Here is a 19,142-nt window from a genome sequence, read left to right on the forward strand (position 1 = left end):
ACGCGATCACAACTTTATTAGAGAGTTATGGGCAAATCATTTTTCCAGTTTATCAGTGCCTGACAATACTTATCTGTACGATGAAAATCATTACCAGAAGGTCTTAGCAGAGGTCAGAAAACAAACTAAAGAAACCTATTCACACTTTGATGAACTTGTTGATAAAATCCCCACTAGAGAAGAAATCAGTAGTGCAAGTAGCTCTCTCAATAAAGATAAGGCATGTGGCCACGACGGTATTGTTGCTGAGCATTTACTGTTTGCGGATCCTCCAAGCAGTGTACAATTACTTGAAATTATATTCACAAAAGTGTACGAGGCCGAGAAATACCCGTGCCACTTTAAACAAGGTTTGGTTATACCAATAGTCAAAGGAGGGGGAAAGAACAAATTAGATATGAATAATTACCGCGACATAACTGTAATTCCAGTGCTTCAGAAAGTTCTAGAACAAATTATATATAGTAGACTACTTATATTTTCTAAGCAGATTTCTTTTCCAAATCCATTGCAACAGGGTTTTAGAAATAATTGCGGTAGTATCACGACAGCGTTCTGTATCAAAGAATCTGTATGCTACTATTTAGATAAAAATACTCCTGTCTATGCTACATTTCTTGATAATGCTAAAGCCTTCAACACAGTTTGGCATAACGGGTTATTCTACAAGTTGTACAGACTTGGCGTCAAAGGGAAGACGTGGTGGCGCATCATGAAAGATTCGTTTGAGAGAGTAACAAGCTCTGTTTTATATGCGGGCAAGCTGTCCAAACGCGTCGATATTAGGCAGGGTGTAGGACAGGGCCGTATCTTGTCTGCATGGTTCTTTCTTGTAATGATAGATGATTTGATCACGGAATTAGATCACACTTTGCGAGGTCTAAATCTTGTCGATCTCCACCTGCCTTGTGTCTTATTAGCAGATGACACAACTGTAATGTCTAACTAGCATCATTCAATGCAACAGCTGCTTGATACAATTTACGACTATGCGAAAAGGTGGAGATTAAGATATAATGCAGATAAAAGTTGCACCATCTTGTTTACTAACAAAAGAACGACTGGTATACCTTCTTTTATGCTCGACAAATCTCCAATTCCGGCAGTCAAAAGTAAGAAGTATGCCGGCATACCTCTAAAATACAACTTAAAACCAAACGACGCGATAAAAGAGGCATGTGATAAAGGCAAACACTTGTTAAACTCTTTATATTTTATTGGTATCAGAGATGGAGGAATGAACCCTCTAACAAGTCTGAAGATTTGGAAAAGAATTAGTCTACCTTCGGTCCTATATGGATGTGAACTATGGTCAGGTATCACAAACTCGAATATAGAAGAACTTGAGTTATGCCAGAGATATGCAGCGCGACGTATGCAAGCTTTCGATAAATATTCGCCTACGGAGGCAACGAGTAGTACCTTAGGACTCTGGTCAATGGAAGCATACATAGATAGGATGAAATTGCTCTTTTTCAACCGATTGTGTAAGGGCGATTGGAATTTTATCTGGAAAAAGATTTTCATTATGCGCCTATGTCAGTATCTGAACAACCCGCTAAAACAGACGGGATTTATACCTGATATTGACAGAATAACTAAAAAATATGGTATGGGAAGTGTTCTTTTAGACTATGCAGAAAGAGTACAAACTGAAGAAAATCTCACCTGGAATCGACATATTATTGATATTGTTCAAAACCATGAAGAAACTACCTGGAAAGCAAATATGGAACTAAGGGGTGATTTAATTCACTTCAGAAACATTCATTTGGACTTAAAACCAAGTAATATATGGTTTCTTGGGCGTAAATTTCCATCCATGTTATGGCCTCTCTCTGAAGTAATGAAACTATATATCATGCCTGTTGGTAAAGTTATGGTATGCAAACTCTGTGGAAAAGAGACTGACGACAGAGCGAAGCATCTTATTTTAGGCTGCGAAATGCTGCTTGAGGAACGAAACGTTTTCTTTGAGAGAGTGATTGACTCTTTAGAAGTGAGAGACGGGGTTAACTTATTCAATCAAGAAGACGATATATTGTTGGAGACACTTCTTGGAAGCAGGGTTGACTGCATGTCGTCTATTGACGATGACGTATCAGATAGGCTCATGTTGGTGATCGCAAACAGCATAGCTTCATTCTACAATAAATTGTGTGCCCTACTATCAACTAACATGCCCTAACATGATATTAAAAGTAAGTAGTAAATTAACATTAAATATAAACAATTAAAGGCCAAAGTCTTCTTGTCAAATCGGCAAATTTTGTTGTATGACAGCTGTTTGTGTGTGTGTTTATGTATTTGTTTATGTATTTGTTTATGTTTATTTCCAAGAGATTTCTATATGGTTTTCCGCATTTATATATCTCATTTTGTAAATGCATTAGTTGACGATTTATATATTATGATTGCGTTCTCGTCTATGATGTGTCTCATAATCTTATGATATGTATAATATGTATCTTAGCAACCTGATATACTCTTTCTGAAGAGGTAACTAAGTCATTTAGACAGTCAGTCATAGATAAATGCATGCACGCACGCATACGCGCAAACAAGTATATATATGCATAAATACAGGCGTCATATGAAGAAAAAAACTACATATAGAATTACACTGTTATAAGTTTTTCATTTCATTTTCGTTACTATCTCGAACTTAATGTTAAGCACATAACACTATAGACGTATTAACTTTTCGAAATATTATCATCATCAAGCAACTGTTAAAAGATTAGTGCTTTGCTCCGCCAAATGACTGCAGATTTGCATAATTGCAGGCATTGAGATATTTCGTTTTGTCAACACGGTAGCTGACACAGTATTACTATTGTATTTTTGTCAATTTTCTGTGTTATTTTATGATCTTGTATTATCATGAATTTGTTTATTCTGATGTAATCTCTTTTTTAGAGGAAATAAAGTCAGTCAGTCAGTCAGTCATACATACATACATACATGCATAAACACAAGTACATCCATACATACATACATAAATACATACATACATTCATACATACATACATACATACATACATACATATAGTGTTTCCCATGCACAGCTACAGCACATTTACATATATACATACATAGCCAATAATGATATAGACAGAATATTGTGAATTTCTTGTACTTGGAATTGTTATAAGATAGCATGTTCAAGTACAAAGTGTTACAAAGTGTGGCAGAACATCTAATTGGGTCATATATATAAATATCATATATATATATATATATATATATATATATATATATATATATATATATATATATATATATATGTCTTCCCCAATTGTTTTTGCTTAATTGTGCTAAAATGTTTTCAAAATCTAATTCTGAAAAGTCCACATCCAGGTGACCCTGCACAGCTACAGGGGAACAGCTGCAGAATCACATATCAACAGGTTTCTCTTTGTAGCAATTACAGTTAACTGGATTTCAACAAACTGACATTGATATCTGAAATATGCTAGCCTTCGTGTCCTCCTGTCCAGTAATTGTGTTTCTCATAAAAGCCAAACTGATATCATTTTGTATGGAACGCAAGAGCTGTCTTCAGATGAGAATATTTATTATATGCTGTGCTTTTGTACTTATACGATGGGCAAACTTCTTTACATGCTGTGCTTTTGTACTTATATGATGTGCAAACTTCATTATATGCTGTGCTTTTGTACTTATATGCTGTGCAAACTGCATTATATGCTGTGCATCTGTACTTATGATTTGCAAACTTCATTATATGCTGTGCATTTGTACTTATATGCTGTGCAAACTTCATTATATGCTGTGCATTTGTACTTATATGATGTACTATATTCATTCTGCAATAGCTGTCACTGATCGTGGTAACCTTTTTTCGATAAAAACAACAAATGACTGGGCATACTACATTTTAAGAAAACTGCAAAGAAATTAAATTTTGTAAAGACTATAATGGCCTGTTATCGATTGGTTGTTTTAACTCATGAGAACCATTTAGCATTCAATTACCTTATTTGAAACATATATTTGCAAGTCTTTGACACTATGAATTTGTAAATAAACATTATTAGATACTTATTGACGAAAGGCGATGACGAATTCGAAATGCAATTAACTAGAAACATCTGCAATACCTTACATAAGCCGAGCAATACATGCACCAATGCATACATCACGACTCTATTTGAAACCCTTAAAATTATTGCAAGTTTTGAAAACAAAAATATTAAAATGCATGCCAAAGATTTCCAAACATTTAAAAGAATGAAAAGTACATCTTGTATATGACGTGAAAGTACATTCGACAAGAATAAAAGTACATCCTGTTTATTATTTAAAATCGCATAAGTGGGAGTTGAGGTCAAACATTCCAAAAGAAGTACACGTCCACCTATTTGAGTGGGTGTTGTGCAGCCACAGGTATATAAATGAGAAACATCGATTAAACGAGCAAAGTGTTGCTAAATACGGCTCAAGTTTGGTGAGTAGATTGTTTGTTATATTTGAATTTTTATTTCTTTAAACTACCATAAGATATTGGAACCATTGATGATATATGTAGAATATTATCATATATTTTAAATCGCAAGTATATTGGGTTCATTCTTTTACACCTTAATTGTTTCTGCAATAATAGTTTTTGAATGCAACTTTTAAATTGAATCAGGCAGTTATATATATATATATATATATATATATATATATATATATATATTCTTCTCTTTCTTTTTAGTAATTAATACAGAAATTGTAGAATCCATTTTCTCTATGCAAGAGTATTCAATTCTCAGTTGTAAAAAATTTCGTTAAATACAATTGCGTTCCTAGCTATGACCTTAAATACTGGAACAGGAATCCTGAGGCACATGCCAATCACAGTTTTGATTGCTTCTAGGCATGTAAATGATTTACACATATAACAAAATGTAACTTGATAATAATACAATCAAATAGTGTTCACCTACTTGGGTACAACCAATTCCATCCAGATCGCATATTTACGTCAACGGCCGAGTACGCCATGCACTCATTCTCACAGTGGTTGTGGTATATCTCTATCTCACATATCTGTACTGTACGTTTCATTGTTATCATTTCATAAGCGAAAACAAACGTTTCACTACGTTACACTATGTGAAGCGTATCTAAGGAATGCAATTATTATTGACATCCGCTGCAAACGTTAACTAAAGCAATGTGCCTCAGCGAGATTAAATCAAAATTCTCGCCAATCAAGTCAGATTCATCATTTAAACAAGACTCCAAAATTCGATCTACTTATATTTTTTAGTTGTAAAAAGTTAATAATATTTCAATAAATATACATCACAAGTTGATGCAAGGCTTCCCATCATTTCGATTTTGAAGCCAAGGATGTCGGTTACATATGCAATACATTACAATCTTTCAAAATATGATGTGTCTCGCTTCATTTACATACATAGATTGGAGCAAAGTGTTAAACGTAATCAGGAATTAGAACAATATATTCCTCATATGAACAAAAAATAGGTCTCGTCTGTTCAAGGCCTCAATTATTGGTTCAACTGATATATAAATGGGAACATCTGCAAATGTTTAGAGCCATATTTTAAATGCAACAAAAGACGAATAACGGAACGAGGCATAAAAGAAAAAAGATGACATTTCTTTCAGTATATTTCAGTTTAATTTCTCTTTAGAGACTTGTTTACCATTAAAAGGACAAAAGGAATTCCATCCACTGAAAATGTCTAAGATCTACATCGATCCGGTAAGTTAAAATCAATATAATGTTAGACACAGGGTCGTTTGAAAGGGTGTACAGCACTTTACCACGTTCCAAACTTTTGTTACAATGAACCAGCTTTATTACCTATTAAATAATTTTTATTTTTCGAAGCGCATCATTTAATGAAAACATTTCTTTTTTCTGTATGGCAGATAAATCATATTACCATATTCACAAATTAGAGTTTTCTAGAAGTTCTTCCCCTTGACGCGATATTGACCGTCTAGAGTACGTTCTTTTATTCGACAAAAGCAGTCACAATTATCAATGTTAAACAAAGCCGACTGCTAACAGGGCTGTTTCTAAAAATCTGAATAGCTAAATTTGTATAAAACAGAAGAAAGACAGGTAATTATGTACGTCAATTTACTTGTGGTCCTAATTAGGAGGCTTAGGTATTCAGGTATATGCACTTCGAATAAAATTAGCGGTATAATTGAAGCATGAATCGAAACGTATCTTAAGAACATCACAATTTACAGTACATCAGTGAATATACCGCGGTACGCAATGCCAGGTATTTTATACCTCCTGTCACAAAACGTGTTTGATTTATCATTACAGCCAGTTCCTTTCAAAATTGACGTGAACCTGAAGGACCAGAAAAAGTTCGTAATCAAAGCACGAGCAATCGCAGGAGTCAAAAGGTAGATGAAGAGCAGACTAAAGTCCCAAATATATTGGGAGCCATTCTAACAATTAACAATTAGCATTTGATACTTACCGTATGAAGAGATTGATTTAAAAAGTTATATATTTACCAAAGGTCCCAAGATCTAAATTAAATTTATACAAAAAGCTTGCAGTAGTTAAATTAGCAGAGGCAACACATAATGGTAGTAATATCATGTCTGATTTGAGACATTATTATTCAAATGTCTTTTGGATGTCTATTTTAAAACAACGATAGAAAATGTATACTACAACGTTGAAAAACAAATAAGATGGTGTCATCAGACAGCAAATAATAAATTACTCTACTGTTATAAACAATGCCAATATTCTGAGGGAAGCTTAAAACAGCGTCAACCAATTTACAAATACTACTGTTGTGACAAAGTTTAACATAACGTTTTGAAATATTTCTTATGTTGATGTGAAGTATTACGTGCTTATCTTTGCATTTTCACAGTCTACAGTGGCAAACTCTAAGACTAATGAGGTAAATACCTTACAATATAATGAAGGAGACACAGTTCAAATTTGTCAATATATATGACGACAATGCGTTCAGCACAAAATGGGCAAGAGATTTACATGGACGTCTGGACTGAACGAACCTAAAATCTACATGAACTTTAACATTTCAGCTGTAATATTTTTTTAAGATACTTATATGAATTTTGTTTCTAAGAGGAATGTTTTCCTTTGAAATTTGATTTTTCAGGTTCACCTTTAATTTCCAAAAGGGGAAACTTTCTTCTCCGGAAAATATCGCATTCCATTTTGATGTCCGTTTCGGGATTCGTGTTATCGTCACCAACTTCAAGAAGTACGGTGAATGGGGTTCAGAAAATAGAATTTCTAACTTCCCTTTCTCTGAAACAGAGCAGTTCACCATTGAGTTCCTAGTGGATAACGACATGTACACGGTAATATACATGTTTGCAAAATTCTAAATTTCTTCTTTGTAAACAAACAACCTCTTCTCCTAAATTGTATTAATTATGGTTAGAATTTAATCTTACATAAACTGGAGAAAACTTAATTTCGATCACCTTTAATATCACATAATCGTTTATACTAACTTAAAAATATTTCTCTATCATTTTCTAAGAAGTAAAAACAATATTTATGTAATCGTACAATACACAAGCATACAATGAACACTTTTACGAAGAGTTGCATTTAGTATTACTTTAGAGCTTTAATATGTTTCTGTGCTTCAATCCCGTCTTTTGTCAAATCAAAGGTTCGTGTTTTGTTGTTATTGTGTATATATCTGTTTGGATATCAATTTGTGTTTTAGATAGTACAACTCTATTCTAGGTGTTTAATGGATTGTACCTGAATAACTATTTGAAAATGTCATTTTTTGCAGGTTGAGGTAAATGGTATAGAAATCACTCGGTTTCTTCACCAATTACCTATACAATTTGTGGATACGCTTGCTGTTGAGGGTGATGTATTCCTTGCAGAGGTTCAAGTCATGTAATTCTCTAAATAATGGCTGATTTACCTTCACGCTACTTGCAGGTTTTACCAAACACGCTGTATTAATCTCTCTATTTTAATCAGATCTTGCTCACTGAATACAGTTTTATCTATAATATTTCTTTGATAAAGATATTAGCTTGAATGTTGAAATCAAGAAAAGGACAAAGAATGTGTGCAAAGCCGAACAATACATGAGTGGATTATATCTTTGAGATTATGAAGAAAAATGGAAAATGAACATGATTTATATGAACAACAGTTCATGAAAGCAAGGACTTTTACCTTACTTTTCTCTTCGAGATGTACGAAAATCTAGGTTAACACTCTGTTGCAATATTTTAACTTGCAAATTATGCTACTCATGTTAATAAACACGTTTGAAAGTGCAGATGAAAACATATTTACCTATCTTTGTCATGGAAGAAATGATCCTTTGAAGCTAAACTGGCTGTAAACTTTATGACTATAATTGTAGTTTTGCTTTCTTTATTGTATTAAAATCTATCTGTATCGCAAAATTAAAGCTTGTTTCTTCAGTTTGTTCCATACTTACTTTGTATTTTAACCCTAATTATGGATTTTGTATTTCTCTCTGTTTATCCATTTACATTTTCTATTCAACATTACATTCATGTATGTTTCTCTCATTTGCCTATTACCTATCTTGTGGAAATAATGTTATTAATCTAACTTCAATTACTGCACATCTGACACTTTGCACCCTCTTCCAAGGACCCCAAGGGAAAAGTAAATAATAACATTTTCTTAAACGGTTGTAACGTATGGACCACGAGTAGTGTATTTTCACTCAGCTGTTAGTTGAAAAGGTAATCACAACTGAATGAAAAGACATTGAGTTTCATAATATTCCCACTTAAAGGAAGGGAATAAAAACTTACTTTTTCAGCAATGTTTCCTATCTATATTTATGAGCTGATTATATCTCGTCTCAACAGGGTAATTTATTCTAACAATATAGCAAATCTCGATCTTATCTGTATGGTGTTGCTTATTGTAATACTTCGAGCAAAAGTTTGATAAATTGATTTAAATTATGGAGCTGTAATTGAAGCAAATATTAAAGCGATTTATGTTCAGAATAACGGAAGAAAATAAATCGTTCTGGTCATTAATAGCATTCGTTGCCGATGATGACTAATGATTGTATTGATGGCAAGACACCGTGTACAATATGTTTGGAAGGCCACTGCTGGGGTTGTTGATGTCTAAAGACCTAGCGATTCACAAACGATGGATATCGGTGTGGCTACAGACTGGATCGGTACATACATGTACGAGGCGTTTATAATGCTTTATCACTTTTATCCAAACATATCCCTTTCACACCTATAAAATATTACAGAAAAAAGGGTTGAAACACTCCAAAATAAAAGTCTTACAGTTTCAAGGTAACCTTGCATTTAAATATTTCTGTATGTGGGTGTAAATTACATTTGAATCATTGAGGAATATATAAATAACGTAGATCAAACAATTGGCAATAAACAAGATATGAACATAATAATATTTTGCAATTGCTATGAAAACCACAGAAAACGATTGGCATCATTTTTGCTTTAAAATTGCCAACTCATCGAACTTAACGAACCTTTTTTTACGTACACCAATTTGCAGACAGCAATCCCATTCAATTATTATTCGAGCCCTCCTGACCCATGCGATGGAATATAACTTTTATTATATTCATTACTTTGATTCAATGATGACTTTTTGGCATTCATTGTCGAATTACTCTTGTCCCATTAGGAGTAACTAAAGCAGTTTCTAATTTTATTTTCATATTGTTTAACGACGTAGTTTCAAACGCTTAAGTAGTTCGCCAATTATTCATTTTAACAGCAAAACTTCGTAATATGGATTTCATAGAAACGTAAATAGTAGATATATTTTTCATTTAAACAAACCAGTGTACTGCTGACCAAATCGATGTGAAATATTTTTAAATATATGAAATTCCTCTTAATTTAAACATATTTTTGTCAGAACATGATACAATGGAATTTGGCCCAATCTGGAACATCTATATTATTCCTCTTCCTACAGGATTAAAAGATTTTCAAAATATTTCAACGTCTCAACACTGTAGAAAAAACATATTCAAATCGTAAGTAGAAAAAGGTGGGGGTACTACAACAGGATTCATGCTTAACACAATTTATTGATCGACATGCTGCATATTGATCCCCCGAGAGTGGCGTTTATATCATTTATGAACCAATTCCATGAGAGCAATACATTATAAATGTTTGTCAAATAATAAAATGCGTAAAATAAGTTCTCGAATCATTCCTTTATCTCGTCTTACCAACGATTATGAAAATGCAAGATGATGTCAGGTGACTAGTTGATAATTGTGAAGTATATTGAGAAAACAAAAGTTTTCAGATCACTCTGATGTTAGCATCAATATGTCGTCACAAGCTTTCTAGCTTTATAATTTTTTAGGTAGTTGAACAGACAAGTAAGCTTGTTTAAGGAGACAACAATAACTCAATCGGATGAATTTCTTTTGAAACATCTAGCTATATTGTATTCCTCGAAGTAACTATCCTTTAATCTATCAGTCTATATACATGGACGTGTTCCTTTTGCTCCTCTAACTATATCTGCATTTTACCCTTCATTTTGTCTCAGCTGTTTGTACTAATTACATACAGATTTTATCACTTTCATTTTCGTCTTATGTTTTAATGTGAAACCTAATGTAACACAAAATCAACAGTTTCTGTTCTTTATAAAATAAAACATAATTTGAATAAGCAACATCTTTGTCTCATGCAAAAATGCAGGTTACGTCCTCTTCTCCGAGGGCGGAGTGTTTAAATAAAATAGCCGATGCCTTATGTTTTGAACAGGGCTCGCCAAACTTACACGCTACCGATGTGCTGCTGATATGCGAAAAGGATGCAATAATCATCTGTATCACGGGTTAAATGTCTGGTCTGTCATACCTACCAGTAATTACCAGTAACCTAGATTCTACATTGGGTAATGATCGTGTGAGTATGTTAGGAAGGGACCAACGTAAATTTCAATTCGACGTCTGATGAACTGAAATATGCACCACATAACGTACCATCATCCGATATGTTTTGTTGTGCTTCGGAGGAATATCAACACCTGAAATGATATATAGTGCCGAGATAATTGGACTAAAGTCTCTTGCCCGGACAACACTAACTGGTCTTGTTAGGTTTTAAACCCTCGAACGTTTGACTGGAACGTCTGGCATGCTAACGTTTCGGGCACCGCGAATCCGATAGTTCTGTTTCTCAGTTGAGAGACACGTAACCGATAAAAATTACCATTAAAACAAAATGAAAATCGTAAAGGGAACCCTCACTGCTCTAGTGAAAGCGTTGTAAGATAAAATTACAGCAATACGATTATCATTGGTATTTAGAACGGGACGAGCATTTTACGAAATGTAGGTGAAGTGTCTACAATAATTACATTAATATGGTATATACGGTAAGGTGAAGGTCAATGAGACTTAGAGATGGACTGGCGGTTAAATGAATACAAGAAATACACCAATATATGCTCTAAAAGCAAAAAAGAAAATATTACAATCGAGTGAAATTAGCAAGAAAATTTGAAATAATGTAGAAAAATCAAATGCAGTATTACAGACAAGAAAATATCAAATAAGCTTAAACCGTAAACCATACTTACAATTATGTTACATGGGCAATAAATAGAGCTAACTATAGCTAATAACAAAAATTCAAAAAATAAAATAAGAAAGACAAGTTTGTAAGAATCCAGACTTTAGCTAATAGAAGGTCCACATCTCCAGAATTTAAAAAAAGTAAATTAGGTAAAGAAGAACAAGTGAAATCAAACCAAATCACACGTTACATCGGCTACATATGTATGACCTAAGAGAAAAAAGGAACTTAATTGGTCTCGAAAATAGGCCAGTGTAAGGCAAAGATTTTATGGTTGTACAGCATCAAGCTTAAAGTTTGATAATATGTTCAAAATGGTAAAGGTGGTTGAGCGTCGGATACGTATTCCAAGGTTAGCGGGTTCGAAACCTGTCCATGCCAGCCTGAGTTGGATGCCTCGATGTGTCTTTGGGAAATGCACCTAGTTCCCAATTCGTTTGCATGGCATAGCCAATAAAGTATTCAATTTGGCGTTGAAGCCAGCACAAAAAGTTGTACCTGCTCTCTCATTATATTTATAATGAAGTAGTTGCGTAATTACCATTACAGGATGTTTTTTTCTAGACTATATAAGCAGGTCATGTTTTAGGAACAAATAGGAATATTAACGGATTGTCCGCTGTAATATTGTGTAGGATTTTCAGTGTGGAAAATGATTAAGAAAAGATAATACAATTGGATTATAATTGCCAAAACATTCCTTCTTCAATGGATTCATTGATACATTGTACATCGAAATCGATATGAGGAAATGTATGACAACCCTAGTGTTGCCAAATAATAAGAGAAAACTATAAACCCTCTCCTACTAGGGGTGAGGGCAACAAATAATTTGCAAATATGGTATATTACACACTACCTCATCTGCAATCATCCCTTGATCAATTTTACATCTTTATTGCTACCACGTTGTACATGACTGCCCATATATTTAGTCAAATATTATGACCAAAATGTATTATCAAATACCAATCATCTTCCGTGAGTGTGTAAGGGGAATGTTACTTTGTCAAATATTGGATATTGTTATATTACTCAAAACTTCCAATTGCATTTGATTCAATGAGCAAAGTGGCGTATTAAGTCCATGAGATTCGGGGGTGGGTGTGCAATGCCAGTAGGCACCCAAACTGTATGTAAGATATTTTCTGCTGAAACAAAATAAGGTCACAGTTCAAGAACAGTCCTCTCTAGTTTGTAGTGCAGTCACATACGGAAGATATTGTAAAATAGTTGGTATTGACCGCCTGTGGAAAATCCCAATTAGTTTGCTACATCATTAGTCTGGATGATGACAACTAGGCCAAACATCAAAATCTGCAAGACTTAATTACATTATTAATAATAAGTTTTGTTATTATTTATTTTAATTTTTTAAATTAGATTATTTATTGATTTGTTTATATTAAGTGGCACTACATTAACTCTACAGAGAAAGTAAGGAAATAAGACGTACTGATTCTGTTTGCTTCAAAGTACAGTTCTGTTCCTGACATCTTTGTATGTACAAAACTTGCATGGTAGATGAGTTGTATTCCTAGTTTTAAACACGTGCATGAGACATTCATTGTACAATCAAAATAAATGTTTACAGCTTTATGAGATTAATTTTTATTGCTTTATTTCTTTTGGATTTCATGACTAGCTCTGTGTGTGTGTGTGTGTGTGTGTGTGTGTGTGTGTTTGAAGAGATATACCGTTCAAATACTCTTATGGCACGTGTTTAGGTTCGAATAAACAGTAACGAAAGAAATAGTGTAAACAACAAGCTTTGAAACATTTAACAAATAATTTGTTTCTCTGGAAAAGATGTGAAAAAGAAGAAGAAAAAATAAATAAATAAGAACTACGGTTTTAAGAATCAAATCCAAAGACAATCCAAAATTAATCCACGAATCAAATTTTCTAAGTCCTATTATTGAATCGTTCTTATGAATTGAAGCTCGAGATCAGATGAAGAATCCAAAATGAAAGGCGATGATGTATTCTGTAGTCAGTATGGCGTGTGTCTTCTACAGATCTTTTGTATTCCACAGTCAATAATATTCCGATGTTTGAATTTCAGAATAAAGATCAAACTAATTTCTGGAAAATATCAAATTTCTAGTAAACAAAATTACATTATTTTGACATATAATGAAATTAAAAAATTTAGAAAGATTTTAAAATTTGCAAACAATTAAATTCAATCAAATATAAATTAAATCAAATATACAAAGCAATACCCTTGCAGATGTATCACTATCATGAAATATTCAAGTGGTAATATCGTATAAGAAGAAATATTTAACATTCTATCAATTCGGAAGGTCGATTATCTTAAGTTTATAGATTTTGCTTTGCAGGTGTTGAGGCTTTATTCCCTTATTTTCGTGTCTATGAATAAATACATGTCCCACATACAAAAAATAAGATCATTAATTTCTATCTTTAATTTGTATTATTTGGCACGATTTTGCTAACCTCTTAACAAGGTCATACCTTGCCCCTTTATATGTCAGGCAAAATTATACAATATGGGTCTAACTTGCCCTTTTATATATGTAAGGGCAAGCTATATATATATATATATGTAAGGTCTAGGATTACATTGGCATGCCTTGCCGTTTTATATATGTCAGGCCCAGGATAACATGGGCTTACCTTGCCACTTTATATATACTGTTTATTTGTAATTTCGAACTGAATGCATGGTAAAGATACATGCTGGTTTGGTTGTATGCCTTGGCATGGACGCGTTCCACAGGAAATAAAATACCAAGTATGTCACCTGATTGGACTTTAATTTATCTATTTTGTAAAAGGAATTAAATTTTGGTAGTCGCTTCATAATAATCAGTAAAACATATTTGTACATGAGTGATGATATTATCGATCAGAAATGTTAGTATAGATGAGCACTCTAGATAAGCAAGGGCTAAAGTTGTACAGAAGTAAATAATGATAATAAAAACGATGGTTGTGAGAAGAAGAAAAACATACTTGGCTTGCCTATTTGTTTCTCTTTAGGAAAAGGAAATGGCCTTATTCATTCGTCATCTATTCCATTCAAAAATAAATGAATATGGACATGGACGGATTGTACAATTAAAAAGGCTGAATAACCTTTTAATAAGATTGTATTGAATTACAAACAATATATATATGTAAGCATGAGGCTGCTTAGATGTAAATAATAATAATAATAATAATAATAATAATAATAATAATAATCAGCGATGATTCCGGCAAGAAGTCGAAGAAGAAATATTTGGTTTGGTTGCTCGTTTGTCTTTAGAAAAAAGGAAATGGCCTGAATCGTTCGTCATCCATTCCATAACAAAGCAAAACAATGCGGACATTAAAGGATTGTACAATTAAAAGGTATAATAACATGTTCGTGAGATTGTATTTGAATTACAAATTATACTGTTAGCTAAGGTGATTTATAAGCATTTGATGAAATTGTGCACCAGACCATACGCAAACATTTAACACTATTCACACGTGATCATTATAAGCCATATTCGTCGTATGATTGTACCACAAACCTTCTCCATTAGTTGTCATCCATTTAACGTGGTCTGTAATGGTCGTATGTAATATATAATAATATGTAATTTTCATCATCGAATTTAGTTCATACACAAAGACATTAACATTTTCCTATACCTATTCAACGCCAACAAGGTTTTTGGCATCAAGTTACTGTTTTAATCACGGTAGATAAGTTAGACTTTGAGAAAGTTTTAGAGGAAGGTTTTTGGCCAAATTTTGTATGGGCAAGAGAATGGTATGACGATTATGGTGATAAGGACACCAAGCAGTACTGGCGTAAATAAATAAAGGAGCAGTAAGTAAAATACGTATATTATGGTAAATTGCTATATAGTCTTTGCAATACTTGTGTTGAAAATCTATTTTTCGTTAAGTCAACTAATGTCTAGTCATACATTTCGTTTGTTGACGTGGAACGTAAAAGGAGTCATGTACGGGTCACCTTACTTGTATTCTTTGCTAAATGAGGTAGATGTTGCTGTACTTACTGAGTATTGGCTTCTCCCGGAGCAGCTCAATTTCCTAGATAATATACATCCAGATTTTAAATCATTCGCACGCCCTGACAAAAGGCTAGCAGTAATTTCGAAGAAAGGCTAAGGCATACTGGGTTCGGGGGAATAGCAATCCTTTATAGGAAATCATTCCGCGTTAATTCCTTGTCGAGCGCTGGCAGTGACAGAGTTTTAGGGATAGAGGTAAAATGTAACGAAAGACTTAAATATTTTATATTCGGGGCACTTTTGCCATCAACCAATTTTCCTATTGAAAGGTACTCCGAAACAATAGAAGAACTAAAGGATCAGTTTGATATTTTATGCAAACAAAGCATTCCCGTACTTGCCGGAGACTTCAGTGGTCAGCTAAGTTCACTGTTTAGCTCCAAAGCAAATTGTCTAACATCAAACGCTAGAGGCACTATTCTGGAAAAGTTTCTGAGCGATAGGCATTTAATATCTGTTAATAGTCAATCCATTTGTGAAGGGCCAGATTTTACTTTTTTCTCAACCGATGGCAAATCAAAATCTTTGATAGACCATATACTATTGCAAAAAGGTAAATTCGGTTTAGTGGTTAAGGCAGAAATAATAGATGATCATCCTTTGAACATTTCAGATCATCTTCCTGTAAAAACAGAGTTGAACCCTTAGGACATAAGGCAACAATGGCTGACGAGCATATCATTCATTCCATACATTGGAAGAAGGCCTCAGCAGAACAAATAAATAGATATAAGGAAGCAACACGCAATGAATTGTTAGCGCAAATGCATAAAGCAGAGCTAGCGACGAATGTCGATATTGAAATTATTATTCAAGACACGGTAAAGATTTTACATGAAGCAGCTTCTAGGTTTCTCCCCATAAAGAGGTTTTGCCCATACGCTAACCCCTATTGGAAACTATTAAACGTAAAAAAGTTTCACACGGAAATGCGGCTGAAACGCAGGGCATGGATTTCTAATGGTAGGCCAAGAGGCTGGGAATATATATCATATGCGAACTATAAGAAAGCGAAGAAATTGTTTGCAAAAGAATTATTGAAAGCTAAAGAAATATACGATAGAGAACAATTTAGTGAGCTTGAAAAGGCTGCAGAGCTCGATATTTCTACTTTCTGTAAGTTTATACGGAATAAAAGAAATAAACGCGATTGCATTCACGAAATCGAATCAAACGGAAAAATTGTACGCGATCACAACTTTATTAGAGAGTTATGGGCAAATCATTTTTCCAGTTTATCAGTGCCTGACAATACTTATCTGTACGATGAAAATCATTACCAGAAGGTCTTAGCAGAGGTCAGAAAACAAACTAAAGAAACCTATTCACACTTTGATGAACTTGTTGATAAAATCCCCACTAGAGAAGAAATCAGTAGTGCAAGTAGCTCTCTCAATAAAGATAAGGTATGTGGCCACGACGGTATTGTTGCTGAGCATTTACTGTTTGCGGATCCTCCAAGCAGTGTACAATTACTTGAAATTATATTCACAAAAGTGTACGAGGCCGAGAAGTACCCGTGCCACTTTAAACAAGGTTTGGTTATACCAATATTCAAAGGAGGGGGAAAGAACAAATTAGATATGAATAATTACCGCGATATAACTATAATTCCAGTGCTTCAGAAAGTTCTAGAACAAATTATATATAGTAGACTACTTATATTTTCTAAGCAGATTTCTTTTCCAAATCCATTGCAACAGGGTTTTAGAAATAATTGCGGTAGTATAAAATACTCCTGTCTATGCTACATTTCTTGATAATGCTAAAGCCTTCAACACAGTTTGGCATAACGGGTTATTCTACAAGTTGTACAGACTTGGCATCAAAGGGAAGACGTGGTGGCGCATCATGAAAGATTCGTTTGAGAGAGTAACAAGCTCTGTTTTATATGCGGGCAAGCTGTCCAAACGCGTCGATATTAGGCAGGGTGTAGGACAGGGCCGTATCTTGTCTGCATGGTTCTTTCTTGTAATGATAGATGATTTGATCACGGAATTAGATCACACTTTGCGAGGTCTAAATCTTGTCGATCTCCACCTGCCTTGTGTCTTATTAGCAGATGACACAACTGTAATGTCTAACTAGCATCATTCAATGCAACAGCTGCTTGATACAATTTACGACTATGCGAAAAGGTGGAGATTAAGATATAATGCAGATAAAAGTTGCACCATCTTGTTTACTAACAAAAGAACGACTGGTATACCTTCTTTTATGCTCGACAAATCTCCAATTCCGGCAGTCAAAAGTAAGAAGTATGCCGGCATACCTCTAAAATACAACTTAAAACTAAACGACGCGATAAAAGAAGCATGTGATAAAGGCAAACACTTGTTAAACTCTTTATATTTTATTGGTATCAGAGATGGAGGAATGAACCCTCTAACAAGTCTGAAGATTTGGAAAAGAATTAGTCTACCTTCGGTCCTATATGGATGTGAACTATGGTCAGGTATCACAAACTCGAATATAGAAGAACGAGTTATGCCAGAGATATGCAGCGCGACGTATGCAAGCTTTCGATAAATATTCGCCTACGGAGGCAACGAGTAGTACCTTAGGACTCTGGTCAATGGAAGCATACATAGATAGGATGAAATTGCTCTTTTTCAACCGATTGTGTAAGGGCGATTGGAATTTTATCTGGAAAAAGATTTTCATTATGCGCCTATGTCAGTATCTGAACAACCCGCTAAAACAGACGGGATTTATACCTGATATTGACAGAATAACTAAAAAATATGGTATGGGAAGTGTTCTTTTAGACTATGCAGAAAGAGTACAAACTGAAGAAAATCTCACCTGGAATCGACATATTATTGATATTATTCAAAACCATGAAGAAACTACCTGGAAAGCAAATATGGAACTAAGGGGTGATTTAATTCACTTCAGAAACATTCATTTGGACTTAAAACCAAGTAATATATGGTTTCTTGGGCGTACATTTCCATCCATGTTATGGCCTCTCTCTGAAGTAATGAAACTATATATCATGCCTGTTGGTAAAGTTATGGTATGCAAACTCTGTGGAAAAGAGACTGACGACAGAGCGAAACATCTTATTTTAGGCTGCGAAATGCTGCTTGAGGAACGAAACGTTTTCTTTGAGAGAGTGATTGACTCTTTAGAAGTGAGAGACGGGGTTAACTTATTCAATCAAGAAGACGATATATTGTTGGAGACACTTCTTGGAAGCAGGGTTGACTGCATGTCGTCTATTGACGATGACGTATCAGATAGGCTCATGTTGGTGACCGCAAACAGCATAGCTTCATTCTACAATAAATTGTGTGCCCTACTATCAACTAACATGCCCTAACATGATATTAAAAGTAAGTAGTAAATTAACATTAAATATAAACAATTAAAGGCCAAAGTCTTCTTGTCAAATCGGCAAATTTTGTTCTATGACAGCTGTTTGTGTGTGTGTTTATGTATTTGTTTATGTTTATTTCCAAGAGATTTCTATATGGTTTTCCGCATTTA

General features: G+C 33.9%; 1 protein-coding gene across 1 annotated transcript; it reads left to right on the forward strand.

Moving 5' to 3' along the window:
* The first annotated feature begins 4,457 nt into the window (after window positions 1–4,457).
* Window positions 4,458–8,458, forward strand: LOC149788752 (galectin-4-like). The gene is made up of 5 exons (XM_089975770.1): window positions 4,458–4,471; window positions 5,657–5,743; window positions 6,326–6,408; window positions 7,149–7,353; window positions 7,803–8,458. The coding sequence occupies exons 2-5, from the start codon at window positions 5,720–5,722 to the stop codon at window positions 7,914–7,916; spliced, it is 426 nt and encodes a 141-aa protein (XP_089831896.1). The 5' UTR covers window positions 4,458–4,471; window positions 5,657–5,719; the 3' UTR covers window positions 7,917–8,458.
* The last annotated feature ends 10,684 nt before the right edge of the window (window positions 8,459–19,142 follow it).

This window comes from Sinohyriopsis cumingii, chromosome 11 (assembly GCF_028554795.1).
Source record: "Sinohyriopsis cumingii isolate HCF-2022 chromosome 11, ASM2855479v2, whole genome shotgun sequence".
NCBI lineage: Eukaryota > Metazoa > Mollusca > Bivalvia > Unionida > Unionidae > Sinohyriopsis > Sinohyriopsis cumingii.